This window comes from Argopecten irradians, chromosome 1, assembly GCF_041381155.1.
Source record: "Argopecten irradians isolate NY chromosome 1, Ai_NY, whole genome shotgun sequence".
Taxonomy (NCBI): Eukaryota; Metazoa; Mollusca; class Bivalvia; order Pectinida; family Pectinidae; genus Argopecten; species Argopecten irradians.
Genome location: NC_091134.1, coordinates 32,605,916 through 32,621,041, shown reverse-complemented (window position 1 = coordinate 32,621,041; position 15,126 = coordinate 32,605,916). Strand labels below are relative to the sequence as shown.

The following is a 15,126-nucleotide window of genomic DNA, read 5'->3' as shown; positions in this document are numbered from 1 at the left end:
ATTATCCCCCGCCCAACGAAGTTGGCGTGGGATATACAAATGGGTTCTGCCTGTCTGTCCGTCCGTCTGTCCGTCCGTACAAATGGTTTCCGGAGCATAACTCTAAAAGCAGTAGAGATATTTCCACGAAACTTCATACACACATTGGTCTTATGGTCTAGTAGTGCCTTTTGCTATTTTTAGGTTTTCTTTTTTTGCATTTTTTCCGTAACCATGGAAACATTGCTGAAAATATCATATTTTTGTACCAGGTTCGTTTCCGGAGCATAACTCTAAAACCAGCAGAGATATTTCCACGAAACTTCATAGACACATTGGTCTTATGGTCTAGTAGTGCCTTTTGCTATTCTAAGGTTTTCATTTTTTGTACTTTTTTCTGTAACCATGGAAACATTGCTGAAAATGGCAGATTTTTGTGTAAGAATCGTTTCCGGAGCACAACTCTAAAACCAGCAGAGATATTTCCATGAAACTTCATAGACACATTTTTCTTATGGTCTAGTAGTGCCTTTTGCTATTTTTAGGTTTTCATTTTTTGCACTTTTTCCGTAACCATGGAAACATTGCTGAAAATATCATATTTTTGTACCAGGTTCGTTTCCGCAGCATAACTGGAAAACCGGTTGAGATATATACACGGAACTCCATAGGCACATTAGTCTTATGGTCTAGTAGTGCCTTTTGCTATTTTAAGGTTTTCACTTTTTGTACTTTTTTCTGTAACCATGGAAACATTGCTGAAAATGGCAGATTTTTGTGTAAGAATCGTTTCCGGAGCACAACTCTAAAACCAGCAGAGATATTTCCATGAAACTTCATAGACACATTGTTCTTATGGTCTAGTAGTGCCTTTTGCTATTTTTAGGTTTTCACTTTTTGTGCTTTTTTCTGTAACCATAGAAACATTGCTGAAAATATCATATTTTTGTAGCAGGTTCATTTCCGGAGCATAACTCTAAAACCAGCAGAGATATTTCCACTTCATAGACACATTCATTTTATGGTCTAGTAGTACCTTTTGCTATTTTTAGGTTTTCATTTTTTGCACTTTTTCCTGGTTTTTTTTCATACACATAAGTCTCCACAATCAAACTTACTTCAGCTTTGATATCTCCATTGGCGGGGGATCTGAATGACTATGTCCTTGTTTTTTCAATGTTTGTCTCTGTATGGGGATTGTTGATATTGATGTTTTGTTTTGTTGTTTACCTTTGATCTTAGTCCCATTCCCAATTTTCAATATATTTTCTGCATGTTTGTAAACAGGGGTGTTGTTTTAAACTTTCCCTATAAACCAATAGTTATTGAATATCAATATGGTAGTTTTGAGATTGTAAAATGACGTCTTTTATTTAAGAATTGTTCCACTTTCTGGTGTTTGTGATGTCCATCCAAAATGTGATGTCACAATCATCGTCAACATTATTTTCACAATCTCCAAACTGCCATATACAACTAAATCCCTCCTTGAACCTCCCCCACATTTTGTTTTGTTTCCTTGTTGCACCCCATCCTCCAACCACCATGTTCATTGTGTTGGTTTAACCACTTCCTGACATCCTCCTCCCTTACTGCACCCACTCCCATATTCCTGCACCTACACCTACCCTCTCTATATAGGTTTGTTCAGGTGTCAAAAAACAATGAAAACTGTATGAACCAAGAGATCAGAACCTGGCTCACAATTAGCGAAGAATAAAGTGTCAGGAACACTTTATAAATGCCGGAACATGATCAGTTGAGTACACAGATCCAACTACTGTATACAGAATGCTGTCGATTTTCAAAATAAGAAAATAGAAACTTATCATACTGAATGAAGATAACATTACTTAAAATAAAGAAGAAATAAATTCCTTATCTAATTTATAGGTCCCAACATCATAATTCCAATTGTAAAATGAATGACTCCCCCATTTTGAATAGAATGACTTCAATATTCCCACTGTTCCTGTAGAACTGTAACAAAATGCCCCTCTTCCCTATCCCATGTATCCCCCTGCACTCCCTATAGAACAGTAACTGAATGTTCCTTTCCCCCCGACCCCACAGGGAGTAGCACCCCTGTATCTGGCTCCCCCCCCCTCTCCACTACCCTCCCCACATTGTCGTTGTTTGCATGACAGTCTGGTGCATGTTCCTACAGGTGATCAGGCAGTACAGTGGTATTCCCTGTTCCTGGTCCACGAGGCTCATCTACGAGCCTTCCACCCAGTAAAGCATGGTAAGGACTGCACTTATCAATCAGCATCTAATCTACTCTCGGACGAAAAACATTGGAAACTGACAGGAAAAAATCTGAAAAAACAATGGAAATTATTGAAAAACGGATAAACATTCAAAATCATGGTGTAGCAGAAAAAAAGATGTCGATCAAAATCAACAGAAAAAAATATGGAAATAGTTTAAATTGGAAAAATATTTGAAATTATTTAAAAACAATTACCAGGTAGATATTTAGAAATCATTTGCAATTATCAGAAATATTTTGAAAAAATCATTAAAAGAAAATAAAAAAAAATCATTTGAAATCATTAAAATTATATTAAGTAAAAAATAAGTGTTAAAAAGATGGAATCTTTCCTGATTAAAACATTTCTTTATCTAACATTTGGATGGATTTCAGCAGATTTTCACAATTTAACAGTGAAATCATCTGGAAAATGAAACTATATAACCAGAAAATTGATGTTTTTGATTTTTTTTTTTTGCATGCTTGTTGTGTTGTGTTTCCCCATTACTTATTGCTAGCCTAACATGTCTGTAGCCAGTAACTATGATGTTTATATATGTACTCAATTTATTGTGTTTTATCATTTTATTAAGTTTTATCATTGTCAAATCATCAGTTAAATGTGGTTAAGAGGTTAAATCTTATATTGATCATTACATGTACTTACTTTTATTTAGAAATAAATATGAAACATCTGTTACGTCAAAAGTTTTACTTCCCCTCCCCCTTGCATAGACTCACAGGAGAAATTTTTCCAACATGTTAGAAAAGTTTCACTCCTGAACATCAATATCTCAGAAAAAAAGAGGGCTGTTAGTGAACTAACAGTGATACCTTTTTGTTACCAGCTATATCTGAGGAAGGATTTTACGAGATGCATGCCCAGAGAGAGGGTGTACATGAACCAAGTCATACACCAGATCATTCGCCACAGCTGGACCCGAAATATCTGCTTTCCCCACGACACGACGATGAAGAGGATGGTGACTCTACTTGCTCACGCCTTATGGCCGCCTCTACAATATCAGCACCTGAAGTGTCATTAGCTCCTTCTCCTGGCAACATTGGCAAGGTGAGTCAATATACAGGTCACACAGACAAGGGGAGTAAATTTCCTCTGCGAACATTGGCAAGACAAGTCAGTTTCCTCAGGGAACATTGTCAAGACAGGCAGGGTGAGTCAATTACCTCTGGGAACATTGGCAAGGGGAGTCAATTACCTCTGGGAACATTGGCAAGGGGAGTCAATTACCTCTGGGAACATTGGCAAGGGGAGTCAATTACCTCTGGGAATATAAGCAAGACCAGTCAGTTTCCTCTGGGAACATTGGCAAGGGGAGTCAATTACCTCTGGGAATATAAGCAAGACCAGTCAGTTTCCTCAGAGAATATTGGCAAGGGGAGTCAATTACCTCTGGGAATATAAGCAAGACCAGTCAGTTTCCTCAGAGAATATTGGCAAGGGGAGTCAATTACCTCTGGGAATATTAGCAAGACCAGTCAGTTTCCTCAGAGAATATTGGCAAGGGGAGTCAATTTTCTCTGGGAACATTGGCAAGGTGAGCCAATGTCCTCAGGGAACATTGACAAGGTGAGTCAATGTCCTCAGGGAACATTGACAAGGTGAGTAATTTTCCCCAGGGAACATTGGCACAGCCTCTCCTGGCCATGGTTATAGCTAAGGTTATTAGATGGTGATATCCCTACACAAGTGAAAGACTTTGGCTGGTCAGCACCAGCCAAAATCTCACGCTTGTGTAAGATATCTATCTTCTTGATAGACCTATCTTTGATGATTTTAAGCTTATGTCATGGCGCGGTGTCCATCATCCGTCCCTCTGTCCGCTGATCTGTTGTCCGTCCTTCAACATTTCCTTTTAATTGCTACTTGTCATAGAGTTCTACATGGAATGTAACCAAATTTGGCCAGAAACATCCTTGGGGGAAGGGAAACAGAGTTTGTATAAATTTTGGCCCAGACCCCTCCAGGGGCAGGAGGGGCAGGGCGCCCAACTAGGGGAAAAAGGGTAAATCCTTTAAACGCTTCTAGTTATAGAGTTCTGCATGGAATGTAACGAAATTTAGCCAGAAACATCCTTGGGAGAAAAGGATTAGAGTTTGTATAAATTTTGGCTCTGACCCTCTGGAGGTAGGAGGGGCGGGGCCTGATAAGGGAAATAGAGGTAAATATTTAAAGAAAAGGAACAATGAACCTGTATTCAGAGCATAACTTGGCATTACAAACCAGTTGAGCGATACAGGCCCGCTGGGCCTCTTGTATAATTATGTATTCCCTAGCAGTCTTGTGTTGTAATCTGTAAAATATGGGATAAGAGTCAATCTCCCTTGATAAAATAGGTAAGATGACTCAATGTATAGGCAACAATGACTCCCACTTTAGCTGTTTATACATGTTTTCTTGTATCTTCAGATTCTGTTTTTCAAAATACAGTAACGGTAACAAGCAAAATTAGACCATGACTGACTCTGAAACTTCTATTGAAATTCACTGATCCTTGATTGATTAAAGATTGTGATTTATGCGCTCTCAAAACCTGACTCTGAATTCTTGAAATAAAAGTGTAGACTTAAGTCAAAAGGTTTTTTCTTTCTTCACTAATATGAAAAATTATGACTTAAGTCAGCTTATTTTGAGAAATCGGGGCCAGGAAACTTAAACCAATGCAATGAAATAATATATTTTTTGTGTTATTTTCCAGAGACCTAAATCACTAGAAGACAATTTGAATGACAGTAGTTCCGCAGAAGCACCACCACCAAAGGGTAGTCTGAGCCGCTTCAATTCTGTCAAGCGTAAGCAACTGGAACGGTTACGGCAGAGATCCGATTGGTTCCTTGGACCAGGGAATGGTCAGAAATCTAGTAATGGTCAGACGGCTGGCCAATCAGGAACCTCATTCCCACAATACACCCGTGAACATGAAAGACTTGTCGCAAAAAGTTCAGGGAATTCCGTCACTAAGGCATCGTCAGAAGGAGCCGCACTGGATATCATTTCGTCAGATGTGGATAGTGTGTTTTCTGAAGATAGCCGTAGTGAATCGCCCGCGTCAGAGCCGGTACGGACTCCTCCCATTAGGGTTACACGTGACATCATCCATAGTGACACTATAGTGGATACGCCCATGGACATGAGTACGAGTCACGAGTCACAGGACCTCCAAATGGACGAGGACGAGGAAATGGTGGATAGCGAGGTGTGCTATTTCGTGGTGGAGCACAAGTACGGACACACCGAGTCCTAGCGCTCAGCTACTACCGTAGATCTGAGCAGATTCCTTATGTTTTTACAGTTTAAATAGGGGAAGCTTTGACTATTTTTTTCCATTGCGTAATAAATGTAAGTTATTTCCCTTTTTTAAATTCTCGCCATTTAAGACTACACATTCATTTATTGTACTCCAGAGATTCTGCTTAACCATGAGAAAAATTTTTTTTTAAGAGACATAATATGATTACTTTTGTTATGTTAAGGGATTTCGTTTTCCCTATATATGTAATACCTATTGCGTTCAAGAATTTTATTGCGCAGACATTTTTTTACCGTTTTACATTTTAAATGACAGAGTGGGAAACTGTTTGGACCACAATCATACACTGTACAAATACATTGTGTAACATTTTACAACATATTTTCACTTGTCGTCGCAAATTTCTTGGCTTTTTATTTTGCAGTTTGCATAATGTAGCTAGCCTAGTGGTGCAGTTGCCCAGTATTTTATCTCTATTGTTTTCAATTGAAGTCTTATGATAACAAACTTACACTGTTAACAGATAAAATTAATTACCTAATAAGGCATTTTGGTAGTGTTCACCTTATTCAAAGTGTGAAGGGACCTGTTCTAATTGTCTTTCAACCATCATTATTTTTCCATTAGACAATTAACATTTTAAATTTCTTCCTTCAAATTGCTGAGCCAATTTCAAAACATGAGAAAGAGTCAACAAAGATGGTAATTAGTATGGTCTCTACCCTAGGGCCACAGGGGATGGGACGAAATTGATTAAAATTCCAAAATTTAATTTTTCAACTCAATCCTTTACACTTTATAGATGAAAGGGGCTGAAGGTCATTTATTGAAATATTGCATATTTATTAATATTAAGTAAAGTCAACGCCATGACCAAAAATGGTCAACATTTCTTTTTTACATTTAACTAGCTGTGCCAGACCTCAGGTGGCTGTTAAGCCCTGCAACAGCTTAAGCTTAGTTCAAGAGCGATTTTAAGTTCAAATGGACAAACTAACCCCCCCCCCCCCCTCCTCCCTTATGAGGTTCAGATTGTTAATTAAACATTACTTTCATGCTTATGCTTAGGTAAAATACTCCAATGTTTTTAATTAAGATAGTTATCTCCCTTTAAACAACATCTTCATTAATTACACTGACTGAAAGATCTCAAAAAGTGCAATATACATACAATGAACCGTTATGAATAAATTTTAGAAAGCCAAGTCCCTTATTTTAAAATTAACATACTTGTGAATTTGTCAAATTTAAAGGAAAGCAGACATTTTAATGAAGATTGGGCATTTACTTTTTGGCATCAATTATACCAGTTTTATTAAAAAGTACTTTTTATTTTATCATTAGTGGGAAGATTAGAATTTTCGCAAGCTATCATAAAAAAAAAATTGAATGAAAGATTCTGAGTGTACTATAGGAAACAAATACTGCTTTAGCTAAGTAAGATTACTGAAAATAAAGGAATATTATCAGTTGATAAGTTGTTAGGGAAATGTCGAGGGATGAGATTCTAGGTCATTTACACCTGGAAATGTATTCATATCGGGTAAATGCAATCACTTGTGTACAGGTATATTACTGAACACAGGACAAATATGTAATCTATATCCTTATAGCTTTTCTATCCTTCAGTTCCAAAACTGACATTTTGTTATGTTGTCATTTTAGATGATAATATTTCAGTTGTTTTTTGTTTTAGTTAGAAATATATATAGTTATACTTGTTCAAAAGGCTCAAATCAAATGACAACTTTCTTGTTTCTAAGTCGTAGTTTATCCAACAAAATATTAATATTATCTTGCCTTAATCAGTGTAATGATTGAATTTGAAATATTTTTTTTAAAACCTATTTTAATTTTATGGATTTATTCTTATTTTGTTAATTTTTAGTTCCAGATGTGTTTTTTCCAATATTTGAAATACTAAGTCACACATATTAATCATAGCTAATAATCCAATATTTGTTAAAACGTTTCAGTAGCTGTGTTTCTCACAGTGAAAATTTTAAATGGGCCATAAAAAGTTTTATCATCTTAATAAAGGCAGTGTGTATTACGAGATGTGTATCAGCAAATTTTATTCATTCACCCCTTACTTCAAATTTAACCCCTTCCAATCCTACATGTGGAACAGTTCATTAAGAAATGATGGGGGTGAATAAAATCTGCTAAAAGCAGTTCTATCAGAAATCATGATTTTATAACTTTCAGTTGTTTTAGCTAAAGGGGAGTATATTGAATTAAAACAGGGTTGCTAATTACAAGGAATACATTACTTTTAGTTATTTAGTTTTATTTAACCCATTTGATGCAATAATATGTAGATGTATTTTTGCTATATTTTCCGTTACAAGCAGCTTTGGCCATGTATTTTTACCCTATGCGTTCATGTTGTACCACTGATTCTTATATTTAGAGAAACTTATTCTATTATGAAAATGTTTACAACAAATTTCACATCAAGTTAGAAGAATGAAAAAAAAATATTGATGTCTTCAAGAATTATAAGCAAAAATATCCTGTTGAAATAATACATTCTAAAGTTGGCATTTATGTATGCTTATTCTTAAACATGAAGTGAATTTCACATTTAAATTGAAGACGTCAGAATTGTATGTAGTATGTAGGTAATTGCTGGGATTGTAGGGAATCATTTATTTAGTTTGTATGTAGAAAAGGCCTCTTATTTCAGCAAAATTAAGTGAGACATTCTCGTACAATAAGGAATCCATGTATAATTTTGCTGAATGAGAGACCACAAACTGTGATATATAGGGTTATACTGCTTCGGTTGCTAAGTAGTCCTGACTGATACGTTGTAATCTGTCTCACTATACTATATCAAGTGGCAGGGAATCAATCATCATGTAGTCCCCCTTATTTAATTTTATCTTTCATGTATCGTCACTCTTGTTCAGATTTTTAATATATATTTAAAAAATTCATTACAAATATCCATTATCTTATCAATAATTTTTGAAAAGAAGCTTTAAATGTCGATTGAAAGTATGTTAACATGTAAAAGAATACTTTTTTTTTCAATGGTTGATTTTTGAAATGACTAGAGTAACATTTCATGGAGTTTGATTTGTTGTAAGTGTTTGTTTTATAATTTTACAATGTAGAAGGCGTTGTCTCTATCTTTACCTCTTTCATTACACCACAAACATTTACACACTGACTTTACATTTAATCTTTGCACACTAATACAGGGTATGTTCATCTTATTTCTTAACTTTATCAAGTCAAATTTATTTATGTCAAACGTACAAGGATTATTGTCATCCCTTGAAATCTCTATCTTTACCTCTTTCATTACACCACAAACATTTACACACTGACTTTACATTTAAACTCTGCACACTAATACAGGGTATGTTCATCTTATTTCTTAACTTTATCAAGTCAAATTTATTTATGTCAAACGTACAAGGATTATTGTCATCCCTTGAAATCTAGACGGCACTTACCCAAGTCTGGTGTAATGTTAAGATTATATTGCTTCACAGTTTTAAAGGAATCCCTGAATTCACAAAACAGGGTCTTTTATAGTTGCTTGCAGTCCTAGTATAAGATATATTTATGTTGTTGATGCTTATATCAATGTTCTTTCTGTTGTATGGTTTTGTAAGATAGTGCATGTATACAGAAAAAAACATAGATAATATAAAATCTTAAATGGCAATTGATGCACATGAGCAAGCAAAGCTGTATATGTGGAACTGTACTAAGGGAGATAACTCTATTGACAATATTTGGTTAATATAGACAAGGGAGGTCACCTATGAGTTGGGGTTCACTCCAGAATGAAAACAGCAGCAAAAATCTCAATTAGTTCCTGGTGGAATAAAGAAAATTCTGAAAAAGTTCTAATTTATTTAATTGGTTTTCTTATGACATATTATAATGAAGGAGTTCTAGAGAGAACCACAGTTTTGGTAATATTACGTACAGTTTCAAAACTTTGTGTTGCTGCATGTGCATCCTCATGTGCATTGATTGCACGTCGCACAGTCATTCCAATATGTGTGTGGTCATTATTAGCTAAATATTTTATTAACTTTTATTATTTTCTTGAAATAACCAATTATTGTGTGCATGACAGATACCAAGAAGCAGCTACAGAAATAAACGTGTTTAAATCACGGAGCTGCCCCAACATTTTCAACATCAAGTGAACATGTTAACTCACAGAAAATAACGGTCAAATTCAAACGATGATGTTAGCACCTTGACACATTTTATCCAATTATTACCGAAACATCTGTCAGAATGAAAAACTGTTCACAATTATGATATTTTTGTTCTATTTTTGAATTATCTGTAATTTCACCTTTTTGACCCAGATCTGTTGACGAGAAAATGATCTTCCTTATGTATGTAAGTTGTGAGCATGTTCATACTTGAAACAATATGTGAGATCTCAACATAACTCCGACAATTGTACATATTTGCTATTGGCTTGTGTGATTTTAATTCCATTTTTTTTGTGATTTATTGTGGTGGTACGCAGAGTGTGGCACTGTGAGAGTTCCCATGTGGAAGTGGCCTGATGTTACACATCAAAAAACATACGCTGAAACATCTGATGTAGGGGCAGTTCAATTTTCCTTAATAGATTGCAGAATAAGTTACTTTTCACAGGAAATTGTATCCTATGAATGGATGATGTAGGTCATGGCAACCAAAATCATATTAGGATAAATTTTTGTCACTAATTGAGATTGACTGACGTTCCAATGTTTCATTGTTTAAATGTATATCAATCTTCTCCAAGGTCCTTAAAGTTATGAAGATCACCATTTGATAAGACATCTCAAATTCAGCAAGGTCATCTAAGGTCACATGTCATGTTCGTGACCCAAGTCATTTAAGTCACAAACCTGGAATTAGACAAGGTTATAGGTCACCAAGGCCAGTTCAATTATTAGTATCACATGTCACTGATGTTAGTCAAGTAGTCAAGGTTGAAGTCACCAAGGTGAGCCAAGAAATGTCAGTCGCGTACTTTGTCATGATGAATAGAATCACAAACTCTGTGGTGTCTTTTGAGGTTGTTGTAGAGCACTTGTGTATAAATGTTAAGACCATAAAACAATTAAGAAATACATGTGTTTCACCTGTTTTTCTTTAACAGCTTTTATAACCATAGCAACCATTGGTATATACTAAATAGCAGTAGCACTCAATTTCATTTTAAAACAAGAAGTTTTTGTCAGTTTCATTAAGGTTGTCATCCTTTGTCTTAAAGATAAGTTTCGAGTTCCTGTGTCAGTTGATATTTGAACATATTTTCATACTCTTTAAGACTTGAAAAAGATGACATTCACATCTGTGGAAACTATTCTTTATGATTTGCAAGTTGCTATGTATATTGAATTACTGGAATAGTTTTATTTTTGTCGATAACTAAAAAGTGCATCAGGTTTTTTTTCAAAATAATGTCAACCTCCAAGAATTAGTTTGATTATAATTACCAGTCCTTTAACTCTTGTAAAGCTCAAGTGCCTACTGACCATCTCATTTGACAGCTAAGACACCATCAACCTCTCACACTTGAAGACGTGTGACAAAGTGTAACTATCACAGACTTGACAGTGAATGTGACAAAGTGTAACTACCACATACTTAACAGTGAATGTGACAAAGTGTAATTACCACAGATTTGATAGCCATGTGACAAAGTGTAACTACCACAGACTCGATAGCTGTGTGACAAAGTGTAACTACCACAGACTTGATAGCCCTGTGACAAAGTGTAACTACCACAGACTTGATAGCCTTGTGACAAAGTGCAATTACCACAGACTTGATAGCCTTGTGACAAAGTGTAACTACCACAGACTTGATAGCCTTGTGACAAAGTGTAACTACCACAGACTCGATAGCCGTGTGACAAAGTGTAACAACCACAGACTTGACAGTGAATGTGACAAAGTGTAATTACCACAGACTTGATAGCCGTGTGACAAAGTGTAACAACCACAGACTTGACTGTGAATGTGACAAAGTGTAACTGCCACAGACTCGATAGCCGTGTGACAAAGTGTAACAACCACAGACTTGACAGTGAATGTGACAAAGTGTAACAACCACAGACTTGACAGTGAATGTGACAAAGTGTAACTACCACAGACTTGATAGCCGTGTGACAAAGTGTAACTGCCACAGACTTGATAGCCTTGTGACAAAGTGCATCTACCACGGACTTGATAGCCTTATGACAAAGTGTAACTACCAGACTTGACAGTGAATGTGACAAAGTGTAACTACCACATACTTAACAGTGAATGTGACAAAGTGTAATTACCACAGATTTGATAGCCATGTGACAAAGTGTAACTACCACAGACTCGATAGCTGTGTGACAAAGTGTAACTACCACAGACTTAATAGCCCTGTGACAAAGTGTAACTACCACAGACTTGATAGCCTTGTGACAAAGTGCAATTACCACAGACTTGATAGCCTTGTGACAAAGTGTAACTACCACAGACTTGATAGCCTTGTGACAAAGTGTAACTACCACAGACTCGATAGCCGTGTGACAAAGTGTAACAACCACAGACTTGACAGTGAATGTGACAAAGTGTAACTACCACAGACTTAACAGTGAATGTGACAAAGTGTAACTACCACAGACTTGATAGCCGTGTGACAAAGTGTAACTGCCACAGACTCGATAGCCGTGTGACAAAGTGTAACAACCACAGACTTGACAGTGAATGTGACAAAGTGTAACTACCACAGACTTGATAGCCGTGTGACAAAGTGTAACTGCCACAGACTTGATAGCCTTGTGACAAAGTGCATCTACCACGGACTTGATAGCCTTATGACAAAGTGTAACTACCAGACTTGACAGTGAATGTGACAAAGTGTAACTACCACAGACTTGACAGTGAATGTGACAAAGTGTAACTGCCACAGACTTGATAGCCTTGTGACAAAGTGCAACTACCACAGACTTGATAGCCTTGTGACAAAGTGTAACCACAACAGACTTGATAGCTGTATGACAAAGTGTAACTGCCACAGACGTGATAGCCTTGTGACAAAGTGCATCTACCACATACTTGATAGCCTTATAACAAAGTGTAACTACCACAGACTTGACAGTGAATGTGACAAAGTGTAACCACAACAGACTTGATAGCTGTATGACAAAGTGTAACTACCACAGACTTGATAGCCTTGTGACAAAGTGCATCTACCACATACTTGATAGCCTTATAACAAAGTGTAACTACCACAGACTTGACAGTGAATGTGACAAAGTGTAACTGGCACAGACTTGATAGCTGTGTGACAAAGTGCAACTACCACATACTTGATAGCCTTGTGACAAAGTGTAACTACCACAGACTCGATAGCCGTGTGACAAAGTGTAACTACAACAGACTTGACAGTGAATCTGACAAAGTGTAACTACCACAGACTCGATAGCCGTGTGACAAAGTGTAACTACAACAGACTTGACAGTGAATCTGACAAAGTGTAACTACCACAGACTTGATAGTGAATGTGACAAAGTGTAATTACCACAGACTTGACTGTGAATGTGACAAAGTGTAACTACCACATACTTGATAGTGAATGTGACAAATTGTAAATGCCACAGACTTGATAGCTGTGTGACAAAGTGCAACTACCACAGACTTGATAGTGAATGTGACAAAGTGTAATTACCACAGACTTGACTGTGAATGTGACAAAGTGTAACTGCCACAGACTTGATAGCCTTGTGACAAAGTGTTACTAACACAGACTTGACAGTGAATGTGACAAAGTGTAACTACCACATACTTGACAGTGAATGTGACAAAGTGTAAATGCCACAGACTTGATAGCTGTGTGACAAAGTGTGACTACCACAGACTTTATAGCTGTGTGGCAAAGTGTGACTACCACAGACTTGATAGCTGTGTGACAAAGTGTAAAAACCACAAACTTGACAGGGAAACAAAGTGTAATCACCACAGACTTGATAGCTGTGTGACAAAGTGTAACTACCACAGACTTGGCAGTGAATGTGACAAAGTGTAACTACCACAGACTTGATAGCTGTGTGACAAAGTGTAACTGCCAGACTTGATTGCCGTGTGACAAAGTGTAACTAATAGACTAAAAACCGTGTGACAGAGTGTAACTGCCACAGACTTGATAGCTGTTTGACAAAGTGTAACTACCAGACTTAATAACCGTGTGACAAAGTGTAACTGCCACAGACTTGATAGCTGTTTGACCAAGTGTAACTACCACAGACTTGATAACCTTGTGACAAACTGTAACTACCACAGACTTGATAGCTGTATGACAAAGTGTAACTACCACAGACCTCTCAGTTTATGAGTGTCTATTTTCCAGCTAGTTAAGGGTTTATAAAGTGAACATGATTGTAGTAAATGTTTGAATGGCCAGCATTTTGTTGTGGAGAAGGTAGACAATAGTAATATATTCTGTTTTTCATGAGTCATAATTATTTCTGTGTGGTTTAATGTATCTTGGCATATGTGTCACCCTTTTGTATACAAACTTCCATTTTTCTGGTCTTTGAAAACAATTCTCAATAGAATAAAAGTCACTTGATACAACTTAATATATCGTTTGTTTTGTTTCTTAACAAAAGAGAGCCCATAGGGATCTTGGCGCCCACCAAAGAATGATCTATGTCTGACAACGGAAAGAGGGATTTTTTTCTCCCTTTTACTACATACTATATATTAAATTTGAAAACGATCCTTTCAGTACTTTCTGAGATGTATTGCAGTAACAAACTTCAATTATTAAAATCCAAGATCGCTACTTCTCAGCCATCTTGCTGACTGATCAATTCCAAAATACAATATGCACAACTAATTAAGGTCCTAGGGGAACCTGCACATGAAATTTGAGACAGATCCCTTCAGTAGTTTCTGAGAAATCGGGGTAACAAACTTCAATTATCAAAATCCAAGACTGCGGCCTGTCGGCCATCTTGTCTACCGATCAGTCCAAAAATACATTATGCATAACTAGGGCCCTAGGGAAACCCACATATATAATTTGAAACAGATTGCTTCAGCACTTTCTGAGAAAAAGCGGTATCAAACATCAACTATAAAAATCCAAGATGGCGGCCTGGTGGTCTTCTTGTTCACCAATTTGTCCAAAATGCAATATGCACAACTAGACTCCTAGGGGAAAATGCACATGAAATTTGAGACAGATCCCTTCAGTACTTTCTGAGAAATAGCGGTAACAAACTTCAACTATCAAAATCCAAGATTGCGGCCTGTCAGCCATCTTGTTGACCGATCGGTCCAAAAATGCAATATCACAACTAGGACCCTAAGGCAACCTGTATATGAAATTTAAGACAGATCCCTTCAGTACTTTTTGAGAAATAAATTTAACAAGAATTGTTAACGGATGGATGGACCTCATATGAAAGGCGATTTGAATAGCCCACCATGATGACGGTGGGCTAAAAATACCTTGGTTAACAAATACAACGTGCAACATTTAATTTAAGGAAATTTAAGTTTGATAAAAATTATAACTTGAATATTAAGAAAATCAAATTTTCTCATATCAAAATTGGTTTCATCAGAATTTGTTTATCCAAAGAATGACTAACACATC

The 15,126-nt window shown here is 36.5% G+C and overlaps 1 protein-coding gene across 10 annotated transcripts in view; it reads left to right on the top strand.

Moving 5' to 3' along the window:
* Nucleotides 1–14,101, top strand: part of LOC138324553 (rho GTPase-activating protein gacQ-like) — a 52,427-nt gene extending 38,326 nt beyond the window's left edge. For 9 of the 10 annotated variants that reach the window (XM_069269609.1, XM_069269633.1, XM_069269662.1 and 6 more), the window contains exons 7-9: nucleotides 2,147–2,224; nucleotides 3,082–3,305; nucleotides 4,954–14,101. In XM_069269609.1, coding sequence (XP_069125710.1) covers nucleotides 2,147–2,224; nucleotides 3,082–3,305; nucleotides 4,954–5,499 — 848 coding nt within the window. In that variant the 3' untranslated portion in view covers nucleotides 5,500–14,101. The remainder of the gene's footprint in view (nucleotides 1–2,146; nucleotides 2,225–3,081; nucleotides 3,306–4,953) is intronic. The other variant, XM_069269667.1, reaches the window with a different exon arrangement.
* The last annotated feature ends 1,025 nt before the right edge of the window (nucleotides 14,102–15,126 follow it).